The sequence below is a fragment of the Canis lupus genome, chromosome 21 (assembly GCF_003254725.2).
Source record: "Canis lupus dingo isolate Sandy chromosome 21, ASM325472v2, whole genome shotgun sequence".
Lineage (NCBI taxonomy): Eukaryota > Metazoa > Chordata > Mammalia > Carnivora > Canidae > Canis > Canis lupus.
In genome coordinates this window covers 15,194,152-15,219,675 of record NC_064263.1, presented here as the reverse complement: position 1 = coordinate 15,219,675, position 25,524 = coordinate 15,194,152, and the positions used below count along the sequence as shown (strand labels likewise).

The following is a 25,524-nucleotide window of genomic DNA, read 5'->3' as shown; positions in this document are numbered from 1 at the left end:
GAAAGAAAGCAGGGATACTATACAAATCTTCTTTCTGGATAATGATGTTCTCTGCTTTTATCATCCAGATACAAAAAGTTAGAAGATAGGATATTAAGAAAGTCATAGTTAAATAAGACAAAAATCAAATTGGAAAAAGATCAATGATATAAAGTGGCTTCAAATGAATTGGCTAAAGGAGGAGGTTCTGTATATCTTAGACAAGGTACCTCAGAATGCATTTATGAACATCTTGCTCTATATTTATAATCTATATTTTGTTTTTCTTGTGAGCCAGTTAATTATCTGTCCTTAAGACCATGCAATTAGTGGCAAGAATCCCCTCTTATATTAAAAACTCAAAAAGATTTGAAGTGAAGTAAGAAGTATCATCAAACTCTTTTTTCTATCATTGCTTTTCTCCATTTTCTATAAGTCTTATTTCCAAAAGGAAGAATTTTCTAAATTCCAGCCTCTGCTTTCATTTCTTCCCCATCAAACATAATTTGATACTAGATCATTCAGTCAAAGTTTAAAAATGTAATAGGCTAAACCACAGAGTAAGTCTTAAAATATTTCATCTTTAAATTTTTTTTTTTTTTTTTTGCATGAGAGGAAATGTTAGGGAGAGAGACAAAGAGGATACATAAGTTTGGTTCACTTTTAGTAACCTATAGTGTGCTTGTGTTCATGTTAGATTGGAAGATATTTCAATACTTGCCTCTGAAACATGGCACATGGGCTGGCTGGGTTACAGAAGGAACAAAGTAGATAACACTTTTAGATCTATTTCCCTTATTTAAATTCTGATAACATCTATGTGTCTATCAAACTCCCTTTATCCATTCTGTCTTCAAAATTAATGTTATATTTAGAATTATTTTCACTGGGGAAAACCACAGAATAAAGTAGATAAAAAGAAGAAGTGAATGAAGGCTAGAAAAATAGAAGCTGGCTAGCTACTGCTAGTATTTGCTGATGCCAAAGAATATATTCTGCAGATGTGTTTGTATATTGTCATTGACTGGGCAATGAACTCTTTGTTCCACAGCAAAGAGCCTACAAATCTCTAGGTTCAAAATGCCAACCAGTTCCTAGCCCCACAGCTGCTCTAGCTTCCCAGAGTGGCAGTGTCTATGTCACTCTTGGTTTCTCAGCTTTCCAATGGCTCCCGTACCCCCAATTATTCTGCAGAGCAAGGGTTCTGCTTGCCAATTTACCTCCTTCTGGGCTCAGGCTACAATTGTATGTTTCAGAGTAAAGATGGAAGAGTGTTATCTGGTGATGTGGGCTAAAGGGGAGAGAAGGAAACAGTAAAAGAGAAGAATAAAAGTAAGGAAATGAAGGCATAGAGGAGGTTGTTTTATGGTGCAGGGGAACTCTGCCACAAATAGAGAGCAAAATGGTAGTTCTCAGGAATGACTCTCCTGTTTAGTTTCGGACCACTTTGTCCATTGAAACTGTAAACTCAGACATACTAAAACCTTTATTTGTTTTATAAAAGATTTCCTTAACTAACTGGAAAGTGATGATAACTTCCTTATGAATATAATGTTTGCAACCTTACATTTTATGACACCTCTTTGCCCACTCTATCTCAACAAAAACATTCATGTGGTATGTTTTTATGTTATAGGATGAGTACCTCTTAGTCTTGCACTTGGAGTCAGCAGATAATGGGTCTCTAGGGCTGGTTGATTACTGTAGAACTTGGTCAGGTCACTTGACTCTCTAAATTACTTCTAAGGTTACATCCAGCTATAAATAAAGATTGTATAACTCCTGATTTTAATAGTAAACTAATTTTTAATATCATAAAAATAGTAATAAGAGGAATTTAAGATTTGGGTCATCTGACTGAAATTTAAGAATCTTCCCCTCACCTATATTATGATTTTAGCCTTGTTTAAACTGTCAAATTTTCCGTTCATATAAAAATAGAGATATAAATTATTATTTATCAACTTAATGTGCTTCTTTGAGAAGAAAATGGGATCATATATATAAAAACCCTATGTAATATGTAAAAGGATGCACTAGGATAACATTAAAAATTAGCAATGTTAATAATGACAACCCTTCCTGGGCTCTTTCTTTGGTTAGATATTGTGCTAAAGGTTTAACATTATCTCATTTAAACCACAAACACCCCCCCCAAAAGAAAAGATCTATATAAAACCTAATTTTACAGAGAATAAACTGAGGTCTAGAAAAGTTAAGCAAGGATTCCGACCTAGATTTTTCAAAGTAGCTTAAAACTCTGAATTTGAGCAGAAGTACACTGGATTGAGTTTGTAGTTCTTCTAGGTTACATTTTACTCCTTAACCACTTCTGATTCCAGCCACTTCAACTCATTCAAGTTTAATTTTCTTGTAATACAGAGATGTTAAAACCTGTATTGTGTAGCTTGCTAAGTTATAAAGATAAAGAATATAATTTTTTTATTTTTATAAATTTATTTTTTATTGGTGTTCAATTTGCCAACATATAGAATAACACCCAGTGCTCATCCCGTCAAGTGCCCACCTCAGTGCCCAGCACCTAGTCACTCCCACTCCCCGCCCACCTACCCTTCTACCACCCCTAGTTTGTTTCCCAGAGTTAGGAGTCTTTCATGTTCTGTCTCCCTTTCTGATATTTCCCACTCATTTTTTCTCCTTTTCCCTTTATTCTCTTTCACTGTTTTTTATATTCCCCAAATGAATGAGACCATATAATGTTTGTCCTTCTCCGATTGACTTATTTCACTCAGCATAATACCCTCCAGTTCCATCCACATCGAAGCAAATGGTGGGTGTTTGTCATTTCTAATGGCTGAGTAATATTCCATTGTATACATAAACCACATCTTCTGATAAAGAATATAATTTATGCTGCTTTGAAAACTGTAAGATAAAGCAATATAAAGAAGATAGGTAGTAGTAGCAGTGTAGAAAAGCAGTCTATTTTCAAGATAAAAATTAGAAACTCCATTGTTGCTAAGCATCTCCCTGCTAAATAAAAATATCTAAATGAAGTTTAAACAAGTACAACATATCTAGTATTAGCTCATTAATTTTTTTAAGGATTTGATATGTTCATGTTTTAATTTCATTTTGCTATTTGGAGGAGGACTGATATTATTAGCTCTGAACAACTGCCTATTTTTCTATTCTGTAACAATAATATTTTGGGGCCTCTTTTTGCAAATTTTGGAGTGGGTAGGGAAGGTGGGAGTGGCAGAGAATGGGCTTTACTCTGTTGTACAGTAACATATATCTGCACTGATACCCACTGTGATGAGTCAACATAAACATCGTACAATGAGCAATAATGGGATAAAGAGAAAGCATCCTGCACCTGGCATTAATTTTTCATGGACTCAAGATGCCTATGCACAGGAATCACAAGACCAGTAGTCAAAGAAAATGCAAATTGCACAAGAGAGGAAGATAAACAATATAGCAAATTCTTGCCCTTTTTGAAAAACAAAAGTGACAATCCCATTCCATTTTACCAGAAATCTGCAAATGTTCATGCAGTCCCAGGCTGTTGCAATTATTCAGGTCGCTTCTGATGTAGTTATTTTCCCCCTCCTTAGGTTGGATATCTCTATAGATTAAGTGTCATCTTTGTTCCTTTACTAATAGGAATTCCATTAATAGCCTTGTTCATATTCTCCGGGAGGAAATAGACTAAAAACTGGGGTATTACTAGACAGAAGTGCAAAGTGAGGCTAAGAGGAATGAAACAGAAAAATGAATCGGACATGATTGAGGATGATGAGTCAAGTAATATTTAGAATCCAGAAAGGACAAAACATACTTGGAACACCATGAACTAGGACTGAAACTCATAGTTGAGCAAATCCTATTTAGAGCTGACCTAAGCTTACAATGGCTCAAAGTCAACATCCAGGGACCAGAGGCAGGGACTCCGGAAGTGATACTGAGGCTGAGGAGACAGGCTTTAAGGAGGTATTTCAGACAAAAATGATTATTCCCTCATTATCATCCCATTGTTGCCTATGTTTTCACATTTTAAGTATTGATCAGGGCATGCAGATAGGTTTTTTGTTTTGTTTTTTTTTTTTTTTTTTTTTTTAGCAAACATCAGATTTAAGGTACTATACTTGAAACTGCAGAAAATGTGAAGAACAAGCACATGGTTTTGCCCTGTAAGGAGTTTATGGTAGCATACAAAATTAAGAGAAATCCCTCAAATTTTTGTAATACAAAGCCACAAAATATCATAAGAGAAATAGGGGCCAAGTCCCATGCTGGGTTCAAAAGAGAAAGGCAAGTAGGATTAGGGTGAGAAGGCCTGAGTTCTTTCATGGTCTTACTAATCTGTCTGATATTAAACAAGGTACCTGACCCTACTGATCTAAAATGGAGATGATAATATGGGGCCAGTTTTAGGTTGGCATTGTGATGATTAAATAAGAAAAAAATACATTAAAGCAGAGTGTGAGCATATTCTCTACTCTTATTTTTCTTCAGTGAGTGTTAATCAGGTTGAAATAATGAGGGAGACATCATCTGGTTATGAGGTGTGAGAGAAGTCTTGGGGAAGGTGATGTGAGTTAATTATTGAATGACAGAACCTCATCTTTCAAGCCTAGTATATTCAGCTGATTTACTTGCCTTCCCTCTGGCTCTTGTCTGCTCTTTCTTGTAGGGCTAGTTCCTATCCCTGGACCACTTACACACTAACTGGCCCGTTTTAGTAAAGATTTTCTGGCTGCAGAAAATAGAAAGTCACTTATAGTAGTTTAAGCAAAATCTGAACTCTCATGTTGAAAGGGCAGGAAGCACAGCAAATTAACCATTTGATGAATAGGAATTAAGGACTGGGAATTCTGAGAGACCCAGGAAGCCACAGTTGCCTCTGCCAGTCTCTCACTGTTCCTGTCAGCTCATCTCTTTCAGTATCTTTTTTAGGGACCATGTGGTTTCTCATGTCCTTTTCTCTTTCTACATTTCTTTCATACCTGTACATAAGCTATTTCTGTTTCATATGCCCTCACTTCCAGGCACAGACTGGTGGTGTAACCTGTAGGCCAGGCCATATGTAGTAAGGGTAATGAAGCCAGGTGTCTGGAAGACATCTTGTTTTCCACTGAAGATTCTCTTCAAAAGCTCCAGTGCCTTACTCTGAGACTGAATTATTCAGTGATTTTCTTCTGATTGACCTGCAGGATTCCTGACTTTAAATGAATGATCAAACTCTTATCCTTGTTGTTCCTGACCTTCTTCCCTGGTGCTCAAAGAGGAAGATCAGGACTTGGGGAAAGTTGATAACTAGTTCTCATTACCACACTGCTTTTCTATGCCTCAGTTCCTTTGTACCTATTGTTTCACCTTTCTAATCTCCTTCACTTATTTTAAAACCATCTCAAGACTTCTCTTTTCAATCTTCCTACATCATCTTTCAACTCCAATCTGAGCAGATTGATCACTCTCATCTTCCTGCATCTTCAGTGGCTTGTTCATTCCTTGATTGCTGCTTCTACTACAATGTGTTGCAACTGGTTCAGTCTTAGTGGTCTTCTCCTTATCTAGTGAACCCATTAAGAAATAAGTTCTGGAGTCTCATAACTAGTTTCTTTACATTTATTAGCTATGTGATCATGGGAAAGTCACTTAACCTCTGTAAACTTTGTAAAATGGAGAGGATAGTGCCTGCACTAGAGAACTGTTGTTGGTAGAATTGGGTGAAATAAAGTGTGAAGTGCTTAGAACAGTACACAACATAAAAGAGGTGTTCAATAAATACTGTCACTTTTAAAACTACGAGTGTCAAGCCCAGGATGTGTCAGACAGGATGTACTAATTGTTTGCTAGGGAAATTAACAGGTATTTTAGAACTACAAAATGTTTGGGAAAGAATATTTTATTCCATTTGTCTTGTTTGTACAGGCTTTGCAAAAATATCTACAGTTGCTATACTATGATAATAGATGTGTATCTGGGTATGCATGTGTGCAATACAGAATTGCAACTCTGAGAAATGAACAACTCTCACAGGATGGCATCAAAGTGTGCAATACAGATATATATGTAATTGCTTATTTATGTTTGTCTTCTCCCCTAGAATGTAAATGCCCTCAGGACAGGTTTAAGTTTGTCCTATTTATTGGTACATGCTCAGTCATATTACACAATTTTTCTGATACATAAAAAGTAGTTAAAATAAATATTGGTTCAATAAATGAGCAGATGGAAAAATGGACCACTTTTATGCAATTGGTAAGTACCTTTACGGTTCCCTCCATTTGAAGCCCTTCTTCCTCCATCATCACTGCCATCACTGCATGCCAATATTTTATTTAACATTTAAAATCTAGCTGATAACCTTTCTGCCAAACTCTCACCTTTACTTTTAATTTTTATGGTAATTCAGGAGTACTTAGGGCACTCAACACTTAATTTCTGGTGTTAGAGTCATCTGTGTATCTGTTTGAAAAAATTCCTCATGAGCAGAATTGATGTAGGTTTCATCAGGTTTCTCCTGGTTCATCTGAGTATTTCTCCCAATGCTCAGCAAGCTGCATGGCATTCACTTAAGACAGAATTAAAACAGCAGCAGCAGAAGGAAAATCAACTTTGTTCATTGCAGCAAGAAACAGTGCGGTGCTACTTGGGCAAGAGATAATGAAGTGTCTCTTCCAAAAGAGACAAAAGTGATGACCAAAAGTGATGGTGTCATAAAAGTTTAAGTGTACCTGCAGGTCCTTATCCTGTGCTTGTACTATGCCTAGAACATAGGAGGAGCTCAATAAAAGATGAGTGAAGTGAATGAACTAATACTGAAGAGAAACACAGGTCAGTCTCTATGAAAAGAACTACTGATTTGGTAGTTTTTACAAGCATATCCATTCACTTGAATAATAAAACAACAAAACTTTTGATTTGCCTGGACCCCAAAGATACTAAATGTCTAGAAAGATGTACTTACAGTTCCAATGGTGGAACCAATTTACAAGATTCAAGAGAGAGCTTTTTATTCTTCATCCATCCAATAAATATTTACAATTTATTTTGGCTGGCACTTATGCTAAAGATATGGGAAATTCTGTGTTCCTGTTTTATACTCAGTGGTCTTGGGTCAAATAGATGAATTTGCTTGAGATTCCAGATTTGATGTCCACCTCATCATTATAAGGCATGATCTGTTATATGAAGTCAAATACTGGACCACTGAAAGATTTCATGGACTGGCTTCCTTGTTTGTATAGATTATTTGAGACAGTTACATTCTCCTGGTATCAGCTGCTTTAAGTTCCCTCTCACCAAGATAAACTTTAGGCTGTATAGCTAGATTCTCTGACATTGATTTTATTATGACTTGAGATTTTATGTCAAGTTTATTGTTATCACAGAAGAACACTGACTAAAAAACTCTTTGTTGTCTATAGCTAATATATTGCTTGTGTGAGACATGGTCTACACCATGTAGGTAGCTCTGCATTCTAATGATGTGTTAGAAATACACACTTATAGGAGATATACAAACATTTACCTGCTCATGAAATTTTCAGGTCAGGTTTCCTAAGATAGCTACATAATATATGTCTACATTTTCTGTGCATTATTTATTTTTAGTATTTTATTTTAAAGGAGAACCAGGTTAATTTTAAAGGTGGCAATTGATTAAATCAATATATTTTGTCATTTCCTCAATAGGGAAAATATATGTATCTTTAGAATTTATTTGTATATCTCAAAAAATGCAGGGTATCATTAGGCAAGTATATCATACATCCACTTATGTATATGTGTGTGTAAATATGCGTGTGTGTGAGTATATGAATTACATTATTGCTGGGTTTAAAAAAGTATGAATTAGTATTCTTCTTCTGAGATCTAAATTATATCTTCTGACAAAAAATTAACTGAGAAAAAAAAAATAAACTGAGGCTCAACTTAAACAGATTTATCTCTGATAGTAATATTTTAATAATAGCTATCATTTCTAAAGGCAGTCTTCAAAAATTGTGATGATATAATGATATATTTAATGCAAGACTTGGAAAAAAATGATAAGATTTGAGAGATTGACAAACTCCTAATATCTTTTAAACAGATTTAGAGCAGTCAAAATGAAACAAACCTGAATAAAACTGTGCATGTATGCAGTAGAGGGACTTGGGAACAGACACAAGAATGGAAGAAAGAGTGGCCCGTGGACTATGGGAATTGAATCCAAGGCTATTTCTTTTCCTCATAAGACTCTATCCCCTGCATTAACACATTGCTGCTCCCACCATCATCCCATTGCAATGCTTTAGTCAAGGTTTATTGTTTTCTCCAGATGGATTTAAATAGAAATAATTTTATTAGGTCAGTATAGACAAAGCTGTTAATGAAAACTGCCAAGATGCTAGAACTGGAGATTTGTTATTTGATTTCATTTCTCAAGTGCTCACCAAGCACCCCTTGTTGTGCTAGGCACTATGCTAGACCCTGGGGATATATGCATCCTATATGTAGGGAGTTTAAGACAGGAAAATAAGAAAACAAGTGTTAGTTTCTTCCTTCAACTTACTTTCCTTTTCTCTTTCACTCCAAGAAGTTACAATATAAGAGAGAGAGAGAAAAAAAAAAAAAAAACACTTGTAACAAGATATGTTAGGTGATAAATTGGAGGAGGTGCATGCAAGGAACCTAAAAGGGAGAAAAGAACTGCCTGCCTAAAAAAATTGCTCCACAATTAGGTGATACTGGCTTCACAAAGAATATCATAGTCTCCTTGATAAAACAAAGGAAGAACAGTTTAATAAAGACAAGAGGAGCAAACTATGCACATCCGATTCCAGTTCAATGTAGAATCATTATAACATAATCTGATTTAGAGAGCTTTTCATCATTAGTTTTTAAATTCCTTGCAAAAATTATATTTTATGTCTTTAACATCAAGACAATGTACAGAGATCCAACTAGAAAACAGTACTCCATGAGAAGAACTTTAAATGTAGCACAGCCTTTGAAACACTTAGGCGATTCCCAAGTTATAGAGAAAAATATAATGGGACCTAACTTGCATCGGTTGAAAAAAACTTGAACTTCAAAGTTTATTCCCACTATGGATAGAGGTATGTCTCTTGAGTTTCTATGTCAGAAATAATGTTTTACTTGAGAGATTCCAAATAATTATTAACAGAGACTAATTGTTGAGAGTGTCCCTTATTTCTTAATTCCTTTATTCTTAATCCTTAAAAAGATCTAATTAAAGAATCAAATATTTTAAAACTCTTTTTCAAAGTCCCATTTACCTAATCTCAGCCAATCTAATGTAGCCAGCTTGGTTCCTCTGGTTAAATAATTATAAGCAGAAACATTATTTCTGCAATGTGTAACACAATGACATTGACTTATTAATTTATTTTACATATGTATACATTTCTACCAGCTATATTTACAAATTTCTAAATAGTGCATCATTGCTTTATGAAAGGAATAGTCATGCTTTTCAAGAGAGATTTTATGGTGGATTTTACTTGGATAAGCAACCAAAATATAAGAACTAACTTTGGATTCTTGATCTATATATCAAGCTACTCTAAGGAATTCTGAGGGAATCAACCAAAAAATACATACTGTAAGTTGCGTCAAATACTGAGACGAGAAATATCCTTCTTGTTTCCTTTCTTTAGTACATGTTACTTTTAGAAACTACTTTCTTTAGGGGGACGAGTTTGCTTGCACCACTCTTTACTTTCTCATTGATCAATGTCTGCCTGTATTAAGAATTCAGACTTCATAGGGAGAAAGAGAGATATATTTATTCCATATAAGAGCTACAGAGAAGATACCACATCTTTAAATGCATATAACACATGCCATTTATCTACAGCTATAAAAGGAAAAAGAAAAAAATCTTTAGGAAAATAAAAGGAAATTTTCCTTACCGGAATGAATGCATGTTGCATAGCTTGCTCACATTGTTTTAAGGAGGCAATAGTATCCCACAAAAGCTGATAATTTTCAGCCCGGGAAGCACTTGGCCGTTGCATAGCGAAAGCTAGTAACACTCAAACTGAGCTCAAAGAACCCAGTTGAAGAAGGAAAAAACCCTGCAGATCTGTTACATAAACTTCTTAATTAGATCTGCTACACAAACTGCTATCTTAAGACTTTAAAAAAAAAAAAGTTAATCAGAACATTTCTTTTGGGGGATAACTGGGCATGACTTGAACAGAGACAGATGTTTTCATTGGGAAGGATTTTCGTTCCCACACTTGTGAAAAGAAATCCCATCAATGTTCCCCTGTCTTCACACGGGTCTGGCGAAACTGCACATACCATAAGTGTGTGGGGGGAAAGAAGTAGGAGGGAGAGATGTGAAAAAATATTTCTACCAGAAGATTTGGGTGGCAGGCCATGAAGGTAGAATTTGAGTAGCTTGTGAAAAGTAGTAAAATTGATGGGAGTGGGTTACATACACACATATATGTACGTGTGCAGGTGTCTACACTTGTCTTCTGTGTGAGAAATACAATTATATACATTCATTCTCACAGTGTTATTTAATATGTCTAACTCTTCTCACTTTAGATCTAGACATGACATTTACATCTACAAAGTATTACTACCTTTATTACCTACAGAGTTGTATATCTGAAGTATCCCTAAAGACTAACCAGAAGTTTCTGAAGTATAAAAATGCAGTCACTTATTTATCTTAAATTTAAAAGTATTTAGAGGATCTTTCTATTGCCTTATGTATTGGAGAAAAGTCACATTTATATGTCATTTAGGTAGAATTTTCATAATTAATGCCAGGAGAATTAGCCTCTAAATAGTCTTGGGACCAGAGAGTGGTCTGCACAGAACAGGAACATGTTAATTCCAAAGAAATTGGTTACACACTTTAACAACAAAAAAGGCTAGTATAAAGCACCAAATAAAATCTGAATAACAGAATATAGTGACATTCTGAATGTTTCTTCACCTAAGACAGGAGCCCTCAAAGTGAAGTAAAGCTGTACTAGCCCCCCATAGTGTCTGTGGGATTGTTGAGTTGGGGGTAGTGCATCTTGAAAAAAGATGCTGAGCACTCAGAAATTCCAAAGGAATCTATACTCTCAGAGCTAGTTACATAGCCAACAAGGAGAACATTTATTCAACCATTTCTAGAGGTAAGGGGTAAACTGAGGGCAATATGTAATATAAAAAAATAAGCTGTGCTTTTAATTGACCTAGAAAATCTAAGGAGTACAAAACAAGGTACAAGTTGTAGGAAATAGTTTGATGACATAAATGAAGGATTTTTACTGCATTATTTTTAGAAGAGCTGCATGATTTGGGTTACCTAGTTTTTCTGCATTTAAGTCTTGGCAATGGCAGATTAGTTCATGATGATGACCTTGTGGTATGAAAATCTCAAAGGCTGAAACTTTTCCTCTTATCTCATTATTTTCCACTTTTTTTTTTTTTTGAAAGAATTGGAAGTAGAATAGATCTTCCAAAATTTCTACCTGGGTAATTCATAGGAAGGTTATTTTTCCTTAATATCTCATGAGTATACAACATAAGGCTATTGCCATTAGTTTGTTTTTCAATATCAATTCAACCAACCTTCTCTTTTTCTCATTCATGGTGTTCTTCTGTTCAGGCTCACACCCACAGTCCCTCCTCTGCCTTCATTCCTGCCCTTATACTCTCCCATCTGCCCCAGCCACATGCTTCTTCCTGATACACTGTCGACCAGCCAGCCCACAACTTCTAGAAGATATTCCTTTACTAGTAAATGTTCCATATTTCTTAAACAACAGGAAAATAAAAAAGTTGTTTTGTAAGTTATCCTCCAAAATTCCAGCCAATCCTTTCTGAATCCCTTGGACAAATATTCACCATTATTTCAGCTCCCAGCTGTATCTTCTGTCCCACCTTGCACTTCTCCTACCTCTTGTTCGTTAGGTCCCTTCATTCTTTTATTTAAGCAGCATGTCCTAAACGATCCTCATTTCCTTAATTTTTAGGTAGATAATCTGCAGTCCACATGTAGAAACTCTTCATAAAAAATGATCTTTGAATCACTCATTCATTCTTTGATACAATAAACATATCAAGCATCTCGTGTGTTATACTTTTTTGATTGTACTATGGACACATGAATATATCACATGCTGAATTGTCTTTAAGAAGCTTAAAATCTAATTGAAGGGATGATACATGTCACGAATAACAAAAAGCCAAGTTGAAAAATGGTTAGTGCCATAAAAGAGGTAGCAGAAACTACTCACAAAACAATGAAAAAGAAAAAAAAAAAAAAAAAAAAAACCACTGGGGAAATTAGGGCAGCCTCATGGAAGATTTAGCACTTTGCCAGAGCTTGAAGTTAGGGTAAAATTTGGACAAGCAGAGATAGATGGGGGACATTCCTAAGGAAGGAAAATAGAACAAAAGCAGAGTGGGAAATTAGAGTCCATTACTGGTTGGTTTGGAAGGAACATGACACCAAGAGAGCTTAATAGTAAGATTTATACTGGAGCTGAAGCTACTCTTAAATGCAAACTCAATCACTTCCTATTCCTAATGCTAACCAATCTTAGCTCTAAGCAATTTTTAGATGGTCAATGTGCGTATATTCAGTGAAACTCTTTTTTTTTTTAAGATTTTATTTATTTATTCATGAGAGATACACAGAGAGAGGCAGAGACATGGGCAGAAGGAGAAGCAGGCTCCATGCAGGAAGCCTGATGTGGCACTCGATCCCAGGACTCCGGGATCCCATCCTGAGCCAAAGGCAGACGCTCAACTGCTGAGCCACTCAGGTGTCCATATTCGGTGAAACTCTTTTTAAACTTCATGAGGTGGTAAATTCCATATATTTGTTACCCAATTTTTAAGTAGGTGCACTGGTATACTTTGAGGCTTTAGATGGTTCAATTATCTAGGTCATATTACTTACTTAATGATTTAATTTTTATTAAGAACATATTACATGTTTTATACTCATGCTCGATAACTGTTGTAAGTTCTACAATCTATTTCTTCAACGTTCAAGTGAAGTACACCATGAATCTCACCTGATCAAATATTTGACTTAGCCCAACTTGGCTCAGATTAACAAACATTTATTGAGCTCTACTATGTGCTCAGCACTGTGCTGGAAACAGAGTGCAAAGATAAATGTATTTCAAGCCTCTGTTTCTTTTCAATGACTCTTCAATGTACATTTGTTCCTGCCTGTAAAGTAGAGTTTATGTATTTTCATCCTGTTAGCAAAATACCTGATATCTAATGGCTGCCCATTTTTCCTTTAAACATAGTTATTAGGCTATATATCCATCATATCTAAATATATCACCATGTTTTAAATTATATTACGGGCCTTAGGATGTCTGAAAGTACTTTTTGTATAATGGTATTACCATACCCAGACAAGTCTTCATTTGAATGCTTTCTGTTGGTGATTGGTTTAAATATAACTTCATGACAATTGTACTTCCAGTAAAAAATGTAGTAACAGGGCTTGGATTTACACTCTGGTCTGAGACAACTAATAAATGGAACAAAAATGTAAAACAATGAATTTCAAATATGGATATCAGCCAACAAATAACAGTGAACTCTGAGTGATAGGAAATAAATAAAATAAGCCTTGTTGCTGCCCCATATACAACCTTGAATATCCAGGCCACATTGTAGGGGATCCAGTTGAAACCAAATGAATTTGCTAAGTTGAAGAGACAGAGTTGGTTTTCTAGAGGGACCGAAGTAACAAGGAGACACAGAGATGTCTATAATTATAGTTGGTATTTTAAAACCCAAATAATTAATAGAATAAGCAGAATAATCTGTAAGGATATAGAAGACTTGTAGAAAACCACCTATCAATTTGAGCTAGTGTAGCTTTAAAGAACACTCCACCCAGCAACAGCAAAATATATACATTCTTTCCAAGTGCTCATGGAACATTTACCAAGACACAACATATTCTGAACCATAGTCAATTTCGATAAACTGAAAGGGAGTCAGGACAAAGAGAATATATTATCTGACCACAGTGAAATTATATTAGAAATCAAAGTAAAACAGTATCTTGGAAGTCCTAAAATATTTGGAAACTAAATAAAACATAAATAACTCACTGCTAAAGAAAAAATTAAAATAAAAAAATTAGTATGTATTTTGACCTGAATAAAAATAAAACCACAACATATCAAAATGTGTTGGATACTCTTAAAGACAGGATTAAGAGAATGTATATAGCACTAAACACTAATTTGAAAAGAAAAAAAGATCTCAGATTAATGATCTCAGCTTACACTTTTCACAAGTGGAAAAATATAGCAAACTAAAAAAAGAAAGAAAAAACAAAAGAAGCAAAAGAAAGGAAATAAAAAGGATCAGAAAATAATGTAAAGAAAGTTAATAAAACTAATAGCTAGTTCTTTGATAATATCAATAAAATTGACAATCCTCTCACAAGACTAATGAGGAGAAGAGAGAAGAAATAAATTATCAAAATCATGAATGAGAGAGGTAATAGCATCACTATGGATCTTACAGCTGTGAAAGGGTCAATAAGAAAATCTCACAAACAACTTCATGCCAACAAATTTGAAACCTTAGATGAAATGAATTCCTTGGGAGATAAAAACCACCAACACTTACTCAAGAAAGGTAAGTAACATAAATAGCCATCCATATATCTACTAAAGATACTGAATTTGTACTTAAGAATCAAGAAACCAAGACCCAGATGACTTCACTGATGAATTCTGCCAAGCATTTAAGGAAGAAATAATAATATTCTACAAACTCAGACAACTAAAGAGGAAAGAATACATTCTAATTTGGTTTTGGGGGGCCAGATTACCGTGGTACCAAACCAGATGAAGATATTACCAGCAAAGCAAATACCCATATGCTCTCATGAATATATATCTATATATTCATGAATATATATGCAAAATTTTCTAAACAATTTGTTAGTAAATAAAATTCAGAAACATATAAAAATACAATGCATCATGACCAAGTAGGTTTAACCTTTGAAAACAATTCAATACAATTCATGATATTATTAAAAAAAAACAACAAGCAAACAACCATATGATCATCTCAGCAGGCACAAGAAACATTATACAAAATTCAATATCCATTCCTGGCTTTAAAACACCCTCTCTGGACAAGACAGAGATAAGTCTTTTCTTATCACTTCTTTCTTTTTTTTTTAAGATTTTATTTATTTATTCATGAGAGACAGAGAGAGAGAGAGAGAGGCAGAGAACAGAGGCAGAGGGAGAAGCAGGCTCCATGCAGGGAGCCCGATGTGGGACTCGATCCTGAGACTCGATCCTGAGACTCGATCCTGGATCTCGATCTTGGGACTCCAGGACCACGCCCTGGGCCAAAGGCAGGCACCAAACCACTGAGCCATCCAGGGATCCCCCTCTTAACACTTCTATTCAGCATTATCTGAGAAGTTCTAGACAGTGCACAGATGAAAAAATAAATATTGGAAAGGGAAAAATAAAAGTGTCTTTCTTTCCATATGGCATAATTTTCTATGTAGAAAACCTCATAGAGTCTAAAACAAACTTTAGAATCTATAAGTGACTTCAACAAGGTTTCAGAATACAAGATAAATACATAAAGATCAAATTGTATTTCTCTATATTAGCAGTAACTAAATGCAAATTGAAATAAAAATGATACCATTTATAATAAATATAAAATACTTAGGTATAAACTATATAAAACATGTACAAACCATGTACACTGAACAACACAGACCTTTCCTGAGAAAAATTAAGGCCATATAAATGGAAAGCTAAACCGCATTTCTGGGTAAAAATACTATTTAATATTGTTAATATATCACATTCTGAAAAATAATTTATAATTTCAATGAAATGTAATCCAAGTAAAAAACTCAGCAATGTTATTTGTTTGTTTGCTTATTTATTTGTCCTGGAGAAACTGCCAAGTTGATCCTAAAATTTTATAGAAATTCAAAGGATATAGAATAGCCAAAACAACTTTGAGGAGGAAAAATACATTCTAGAAAAAGTACTATTTGTTTTCTAGTCTTATTATAAAGTTAAGATAAAGCGGTGTGGCATTGGCATAAAGATAAATAATATACCAATGGAACAGAATAGAGACTCCAGGAATTGACCCAGTCATCTATAGATAACTGATTTTCAATAAAAGTGAAAAGGGAATTCAATGGGGAAAGGTTATCTTTTCAACAAATGATATTGGAACAACTGGATATCCATATGCAAAATAGCAAACTTTGATGTACGCTTCTCTTTAAAAATTAACTTAAATTAGATTATAGACATATACATAAAACCTAAATTAAACTAAAAAAAGAAGTAGAAGAAAATCTTTGTGACTTTAGGTTAGATACAATAACAAAAGCACAACCATAAAGGAACAAACTGATAAACTGGATATCAACAAATTTAAAAATTTCCATTCTTTGAAAACCATTGGTAAGCCAAAGAAAACCAAAGCCACAGAATGGAGGCAAAACTTACAGACCGTATATCTAATAAAGGATTTGTTTCTGAAATATAGAAAGAACTCTCAAAACTCAATAATAAAGGAAGAAACAATCCAATTAAAAACAAGCAAAACATTTTAACAAAGACTTCACCAATGAAAATGTACATGTATTGAATAAGCATATAAAAAATGACTGACATTGTTATTCAGTAGACAAATAAAAACTAAAAATACAGTACGATACCATTACACTCCTCCTAGAATGGCTAATATTTAAAAAAAAATACAAACTATTCCTAGGGTTGTTGAAGATGTGGAAGATTGGAATTTTTATACATTGCTGGTGGGAATACAAATGGAACAAGTACTTTGGAAACAGTATAGCGGTTTTTGTTTGTTTTTGTTTTTGTTTTTTAAGTTAAATATACACCCACTATATGATTAAACTATTTGACTCCTAGATATTTATCCAAGAGAAATGAAAGCATATGTCCATGTAAAGACTCATACACAAATATTTCTAGTAGCTTTATTAGTAATAGTGAAAACTAGAACAACATCAACAGATGAGTGGGTAAACAAACTGTGACAGATGAATGCAAATGAACGAACTATGGGTACATACGACACATGAATGAATTTCAAAATAATCATGCTGAATCAAAGAAGACAGGAAGAGTACATATTGTATAATCCCATTTATCCACAACTCTAGAAAATGCAAACTAATCTATAGTGACAGAAAGGAGAACCTGGGTATGAGGAGGTAAGGAACATGGGGGAGGGAGATGGATGGAGAGATTACAAAAGGGTAGTAGGAAACTTTTGAGGGTGATGGATACATTCGTTACCTTGAATGGATGGTTTCACAAATTAAAACTTATCAAATTGTATATCTTAAATGTCTTTAGTTCATTGGATATTAATTAACTTCATTGAAGCTATTTTTTAAAATTTCTTTAAAAGTTCCTGGAAACACAGCAGAAAGTCTCACTCTCCTGGGTTTTATCCCAAGTGACAAGCTCTGTCACCATTTAATATTATAAACTTGTAGTTTGGTCCATCTCTCACAGGAGGGGAGAGGATTAGAAAGCAATGACTTTCTAGCAGGAAGGGAAACACAATATATGGATAAGTTTAACCTGAAAAAAAAGGGGCTAGAGTTCATATCCAGGGGCCATACCCTTAGTTATGATTCTTGCCCTAATTAGCTGTAAGATCTTGGTCCACTTATTTTGCTTTGACAAGCTTCAATTATTCATCTATAAAATAAAAAGCTTAGATTCAACCATCTCCTTTGTCTTTCAGAGCTATAATTCAGTGATCTGTGAATATATTTTAATCCTCAGTAATCCCATTTTCTTCTTAAAGTAAGCACTTACAGACATGACCTTAAATTTAGCAAAGATATCCCATGTAATTTTGAATTATGCATTATGTCCTGCATGCTGATAATCTCTCTCTAGTAAGACAGTAAGCTCTCTTAAGAGTGGGATCCTCCATCTTAAAATTTCTGGCTTCCCTGTCACATTTAAAGTTCAGAGCTTACTTCATTGTAACAGTGACATTATAACTGATATTAAAATTGTAAGAATAAAAATTTACTGTTTTACTTTTTAAAAAACTACTTTCCCCTCCAGCATCCTTCTCATCCCCACGGAAGTACTATTTTCAATTTACAGATAGACACAGAGGCTAATGTAAATTGCTTTACCACTTATTAGCTATGTTGGACAAGTTACTTGCTTTTTCTGCATAGTTTCTCATCTATAAAATGGAGGTAACAGTACTTACCTTTTAGGACTAAATGAGTTAATATTTGCGAATCTTCAGAGCAGAACCAGGCACACAGTAAGCACTTCTACTCATAGTGTTTCTGAAGTTAATTTCATTTAAATTTACTAACATACACATAATTAGTAAGAAATATGTAGGTAATAAAATCTACAATAAATTTGCATCTTTTTACTCCATTTGACTCGTGATCAGAAAGTATTTAGGTAATTGTAGATTTATCTTTCCTGATTACCACTATACCCTAAAGTACGTATCCTCTTTATGTTTTTTCTCCCTGAAACCTGATTCTTCCTTCACAGTTCCCATCTTAACATATATTTGTTTCTTCACTTTATTTATTTATTTACTCATTTATTTATTTACTTGAGAGAGAGAGAGTAGGGGAGGAGCTGAGGGGAAGGGTGAGAGAGAATCTCAAGCAGGCTCTGCGTCCAGTGTGGAGCCCAATTTAGGGATTGATCTCACGACCCTGAGATCATGACCTGAACTGAAACAGAGTCAGACACTTTCCCGGCTGAGCCACCCGGGTGCCCCATTCACTTTTTATTTCTAGTCTTTCCCACTAAGCTATAGTTTCAGAGAAGAGACACAAATGTTCAGTCAGTACAGTGCCTGGGATATGATGGACTCCTTCAGTGTTTACTTGATATTATGATTCATGAGCTCTAAAATAGATAAAATCCTACCTACTAAAACTCCAAAAAACTTATGTTAGTATATTTATCATGTTCTTTTTTATTTTCAAGAATATATGGTGAGTTTGGTCACAGGTTTTATTATCAAAAATTCACATGTGATCCATGTTCCCCTAGTTAAGAGAGAATGACATGTCTTTTTTGATGAGACAAGACTCACATGATTGTACCAGGGTTAAAGGTCAAACGAACTTTTACTGTATGCAGTAATGTTCCAGAGGGCATGAAATGAACTGTAGTATATAAAGATTCATACAGTAGAGAAATGCACTGTAAATTCAATTGGTCAGTTAGTCATATTTCAAAAGTGTTTAAGAGATGCAAGTCTTTGTAATAGAGTGCTGTTACCTACTCTCGGCTGAGTCTTTGGAATCATAACTCCAGTATTTTATGGGAGAGAAAGCAAGTGATCCCAAAGAAGCTGACTGAAGCAGGAAAAACACTAGGTCTCCTTGGAACATAGTTTTACCAAACACTAGGTCACACAGCTCATTAACCCTCAGGGCAGGGTTAAGGTCAGGGCTAACCTGGATAGAACTCTGAAGAAGATCAAGTTTGTCTTCCTCATTTTCTTCCCCTTCAAGAGCCCTTACCTCTTCTCCTCTGGGTTCTCCTGACAGAAGGAAAGCTACGTGAACTCATTGGTAGGACAGTGTTAAGAATTTAATGTCTCCCGCTTACTTTCTTGATTCTTTTTGAGGACAGGTGTCATTCTTATTCCTTTGTTTATCCCCAGGCCCTAGCACACAGCCTAGCATGTCATAGGATTGTCAATGGTTTGTTAAACAAATGGATGGATGTGAAAAGTATTGCACTTAATATTGATAATGACGGTAATTCCTTATATTTATAGAGAACATTTTGCTGACAAAGCACATTCACAACTAGGAATTCACTTTCCCTTTACTTTTTATCCTCTATCTATTCACTCACTTAAATACTACCACAACAGGGGTGCCTGGCTGGCTAGTTGGTAGAGCATGCAGCTAGATCTCGAGGTACTGAGTTCAAGCCCCATGTTGGGCTTAAGTTTATGTAAAAAAAAAAAAAAATATATATATATATATATATATATAATGACTCCTTCATTTATATTCTTGGTCCAGATTTCTCTCCTGAATTGCATATTCTACTGCTGCTGGTCATTTCCATCCAAGAATCTCACAGACATCTCAGACTTACTGCCTTCAAAATCTGAGCTCTTATCCTCTTTCCTCCCCCTCAAATCTGTGTCTCTTTCATTTGCTTATCCAGTAAATCTCAGCTCCCTCCAGTTGGTTAAGCCATAAGCATCCATCGCAGGAACCCCCAATATCCACTTCATCATGACCCCTGACCTGACTGGCATTAACTTTGCCCATCACCATTGTCATCTTGTATCCTTTCTCCCCCCTCAATGCTGCAGCTCCACCAGCCTGCTTTCAGTATGTAGGATATGATGAGACTCATTCTCATGTCAGTTCCTATGCAAATGTTACTTTGCCTGAAAACTTCTCCCACTTCTTCTCCAGAATTCTCTCCCACTTATCTTTCAAATCTCAGTTTCACTGTGCATTGTAGGAGGCTTAGCAGCATCTCTGTCCTCTACTCATAGATGTCAGTTGCTCTCCCTTCCCCCAGTTGTAATCCCCAAATAGATCTCCAGACATGCCAAATGTCTCCTGGGGGGATAAAATCCTATCTACTTGAGAACCACTGCTCTAGACCCTATTGGGGCAACCTGTCATAGTTTTTCACGGAACCTAGTTTATAAACCTCTTTTTTGTGACTTTCAGATTTTTGCTGGACTCCTTGTTGGACTTCTCATTGGACTACCCCAAAACCAGAAGAGTCCTTTTGTGTATCATTGCATCACCTATACATACACAATGTGTGGCATTTGTTGAATAGATGAATGGATTTGATTATCGCAAAAATCACGTGGAGTGGGTACAGCCACAATTAGCATTCACGTCTCAAAACTGAGGTAACAGATAACACTGAATGAGTAAATGATAGGCACATGGATCACATCAGGAATAAATGGTAGATAGAAGACTTGAACTTAGGTTTTTGCACTCTCAGGTCTTTTTGTCAGCATGTATTATTTGATTGCCATTATCATGTTTTCACCTTCTCAGATTGCTTGCCCTTCCTCCCTTCCAAATTTCCCATAGCATTTTGTCTTTGCAGTCTATGCAACAGTAGTATATACCTAACTGTATTTCAAGGGTGAGATGACCAGGATCTCACAGAGGCTTCCAATAATGCTGTACTCTGATGCTTTTGACAATGCACGACATATTAAATATAGGAAGGAGGGGGTTAGGACCTTGCATGTTGAAATAGAAATGAAAAATGGAAAAAAATCAGTAACTCCCCTGAGTGAATTTGCTTCTATGATATTTGTAGCCCTGTGGTCCACTCTAGTAAAAAGCCTGGAAAGAAGTAATCACATGACAGGTTAAGATAATCTGATTTTAATGTAGGCATTGCAGAATTGCTAACTAGAACATGAAAGAACTATAAAGATGCTTGATTAAAGTTATCTTTTATTTCCATGCTGCCTAAGTATGGCCAAGCAGAAACATCTCAACTGGAAACAAGAAAAAAAAAATTAATGGCACTTTCAGTATGCCTATTGCCATTTCTGTTTTCCAAAGATTTGAGAGGCAAGATCCATACAGCATAGTTACCCAATTTTTTTCCAAACAAATATTTTTGAATGCCCAAGTGTTCCAATGACTAGTGATGAAGTGGCTGAGAGGGCAGGGCACACGGTTCAAAGGTAAACCTAACACTGAGGTGTCCCTCAGCCATGGAGAGGAGCTATGTTGGTGGGCCCTGTGATATTAGAATTTCCTTACTGGCAGCAAAATGCTGGGGGTTAAACTACTTTCTCCTCTAAGCAATGCCTATACTCTCCTGTCTCTATACCAAAACAGAGAACATGGTTAAGGGTACAAGATCTGGAGTTAGAATTCCTGGGCTAGAATCCTAGTTGGACTGCTTTTTAATTATATGACCTTGATCACGTTTCTCTACTCCCTGGGATTCAGTTTCCTTTATCTATAAAATAGGTTGGATAGGGCAGCCCAGGTGGCTCAGCGGTTTAGCGCCGCCTGCAGCCCAGGGTGTGGTCCTGGAGACCGGGGATCGAGTCCCACATCAGGCTCCCTGCATGGTGCCTGCTTCTCCCTCTGCCTGTGTCTCTGCCTCTCTCTCTCTAGCTGTGTCTCTATGAATAAATAAATAAATCTTTTAAAAAATAGGTTGGATAATGACATGTATATTATATGGTTGTCGTGAGGATTGAATAAGTCAGTTCATGTGACCAGCATAAAATAAATGCCCAATAAACGATCATTGACTATTATCTTTCTTTAAATATACCTGTTTCTATTTCTATGTAACACAAAGTTCTATCCATATGTCCTATGTTTCTCATCTCACTAGTTCATAAGCACCTCGAGAATACTGCATTTTCATCATTGCATAAGTATCTCATTTGATTCTTAAAAAAAAAAAAATTCTATGAGGCTAGGATCCTTTTATCTATTTCATAAACAGGAAACTGAGACCCAGACCCATTGGAATGTGCCAAGGATTATGCATGGCAGGACCAGGGCTAAAGTGCTGGTCTCCTTAGGAATAATCTTTTGCACAGTTAACATCATAAAATTTTCACAGAGTCACTTTTTGTCTCAACTTAAGATATCAAAATAACCCTAAAATGAAGCTCCCTGAGAGTCTGTCTTCCCTTTTCCTTCCTCCTAATCAGTATGTCTCTCCTGGATAGCAACCACATATCTTAGTCAGTGTTTGAATAAGACTCTATCTCTCTTGCTACTTTTCCCTGTTCCCTCCTCCTTCCCTCCCTCACTCTCTTCCTCCTTCCCTCCATCCCTCCCTCTCCTTCTCCCTGTGACCAATAAGACACAGATATCTTATTGGTCTATTTCACTTGGAAGGAGAGGATGACATTACTGATGACTTTGAGGTTTCCAACTTGTATGGTGTGAAGACTGAGATCAGGTGAGAGAGCCAGGGAGAGGTGAGCCCAGATTACTAGGGCAGGCAACAAGCAAGCACTAGTGAAAAAGCAAAATGAATGGAGTTTGATTTAAAGGTAGATAGATAGACAGAATGAAAAGGGGAGAGAGTCCTTGATTCTAGTAAAGCCGGTAGGCAGGGGAACAACAATTAATTAAAAATCTTGCTGGGGGAAGATTAATGGGTCTGCGTATCTGCTCCATTAATTATTTACTGTGTGAATTTGGGTAATTTAGTTAACCTTATCAAGTCTCAGCCTTCTTCTGTGTAAATTGTGAATAATAATAATTAATAATAATGTTTTCAAACTTCTAGGCATATTGTGAGGATTGAATGGATTATTTAACATTTCTTCACACATAAGAATGCTAAGTGAATAATACCAAATGTAAATTTACTATAAATATTATTATCATTAGTATTATTAATGTTATCAGGAAGGAGAAAGTATAGAAGGTCTGTGAGGTGAGGGGGATAAATTTCTGTTTGGCACTTTAGGCAATAAAGAGCTATGAGGATAAAGTATTATTCAAAGAAAATTTACAGTTATTTCTTAAATGACTGGGAGGTAAGTACTACAGATGCAGGAGCTCAGCTAGGATTTATTTTCAAAAGCCAGGTGTTTCTGGGTTAGAACAAAAGCTAAATCCCAGTCTCAGAGTCATCAAAAGCATTTATCCCCATGAAGTCCAGGCCTATTCACCCCAAAATGAAGTTGCACATAGACTATTAATGTATGAATAGCAAAACCACAAATTAAACAAACTAAATCATTTGAAATTATACTATGAAGTCAAGAGTGACATGTAAACTACTCCAAAGTTGAAAGGCTGGCCACAAGCACAAATAACAGATTCCACCAAAATAAACCTTGCAAATTTGATTTCACTGGAGTGTGTTGATGTGATCAAAGGTCAGTTAACATAGGGATCACAAACACTTATACTGGGGTGAAGCTTTTATAATGCACTAAGACTAAATATTACATTACCCAGGCACAGAAATATAATGTTTTGTGGGCTTTATAATTCCTCTACATCAGCAGTCTCTTCCCATAAAAATGTAAAAAGGCATATGCTTTTTGATATCCCTTTACTCAGCAATAATTTCCTTTAAAAACCATTTCAATGAACACTAAATGAACAAAAACTGTCAATTTTCCTTTTATAATGAAAAGAAAACTGCTGTGATGAAAAGGTTCTATTCATTATATCTAATTAAAAAGTTAATCCTTAGGCTCCTCATTTTTAAATTCTTTCAAATGGAACAAAAGAGTCTCTCTTTCAAAAATGGGAGACAAAAGCACAGTTATTAGGTAACACTACTTCTACAGTAAAGCCACAAACTTGGAATTAATATTGGCCTAAGCTATTGTGAGAGAATTAGGGAAAATTACAAGAATCAACCAAATCTGGCCTTTACTGACCTATGTTTTTCAATGCAGAAAAACCCCATTAGAGCACCAACAGTAGGGGATCAAATAAGCAATTGTGATCTAAGTCTTTTGTGCTACAGAGAGAGAAAAATGGTCTCTACATCCCAGCTGTGGTGTGTGTGTGTGTGTGTGTGTGTGTGTGTGTGTGTGTGATATGACTCACTCTCTTAATATGAGTAAGAGGAAACTTTATAGGTCCAGAGAGAGAGAGAACCAGAAGCAAGTTATTCTTCTAAATAGGTGAGCCTTTACCCCAAGATCCAGGCTTATAATCAATATTTTAATGTTACTCTTGAACCTCCTGATGCCCAGAGGAGAAGGGAGGAGAGGACCCTAGATAAATATGGGACATAATCCATCTGCATATGATGGTCTCACCTGGATCATGAGAAAGGAATGGGGAATAGTTCTGAGAGCCTAAATGCAAATTGTAGGATTATAAGCAGGTTGCATTTACCATTTCTCCCTTTTGCTTCAGTGTTTTAAGTATTTTAGGGGACTGTGTGGTGATAAAAGTAAGAAAGTCCTTTTCAAGGTACTCTTTACTAGAGGGAGTAGTAACTGAATCCATAATACAGCAATGGATTTTATAAGGTGGCTTCCTACTTTTAATTAGCCAGCACCAGCAAGACCACTCTCAGTAACTAAGCCAACTCATTTTTTTTTTTTAAAGCCAACTCATTCTGATCATACTCAGTGCTGCAGCTTCTAACCTGTTCCAAAGCAGTCCTCACTAAAGACGGAATATCTGCAGCTCTGAAATAAGCAAATACAATTAGATGTCAACTCAGATCATGGCCTTCACTGAGCAAAGGGGCAATCTTCCTAATGGATTCTACCCTCCCTTCTTGGCAGAATTCTTTCTACATTTTTGCCTCTCAGGAAAAGAAGACATAGAAGATTGAACTAATATTTTTTTACAGAATTTGTTTTCCTGAAAGGATCTTTTAGATTTTGTTGACATTCTCTGCTTTCTGCCTTTACTTTGTCTTTCTGAGAAGCAGATACTTAGGTACTAAAAATTCAATATACATCAGTTATTACTGTTTCATCATTTTAAAAAGTTTGTTAGTAACCAACTCAGTAGATATGTCAAGAAAATACTGTAATTCTTTATAATTTATTCTTTGTACT

General features: G+C 35.5%; 1 protein-coding gene and 1 long non-coding RNA gene across 35 annotated transcripts in view; one reads left to right on the top strand and one right to left on the bottom strand.

Annotated features, from left to right (window-relative positions):
• The window catches only part of DLG2 (discs large MAGUK scaffold protein 2), a 1,976,108-nt gene that overhangs the window by 722,764 nt on the left and 1,227,820 nt on the right, over window positions 1–25,524 (bottom strand). For 2 of the 30 annotated variants that reach the window (XM_049099004.1, XM_049099007.1), the window contains exon 1: window positions 9,873–10,024. The exons of 26 other annotated variants lie outside the window; for them this stretch is intronic. In XM_049099004.1, coding sequence (XP_048954961.1) covers window positions 9,873–9,977 — 105 coding nt within the window. In that variant the 5' untranslated portion in view covers window positions 9,978–10,024. Of the gene's footprint in view, window positions 1–9,872; window positions 10,025–25,524 lie in introns of those variants that run through there. 2 more of the 30 variants (XM_035703943.2, XM_025419460.3) reach the window with 1 other exon arrangement.
• Window positions 1–25,524, top strand: part of LOC112642085 (uncharacterized) — a 118,243-nt gene that overhangs the window by 67,302 nt on the left and 25,417 nt on the right. For all 5 annotated transcript variants that reach the window (XR_007404665.1, XR_007404662.1, XR_007404663.1 and 2 more), the window contains one exon: window positions 20,699–20,889. This is a non-coding gene — a long non-coding RNA (uncharacterized LOC112642085). The remainder of the gene's footprint in view (window positions 1–20,698; window positions 20,890–25,524) is intronic.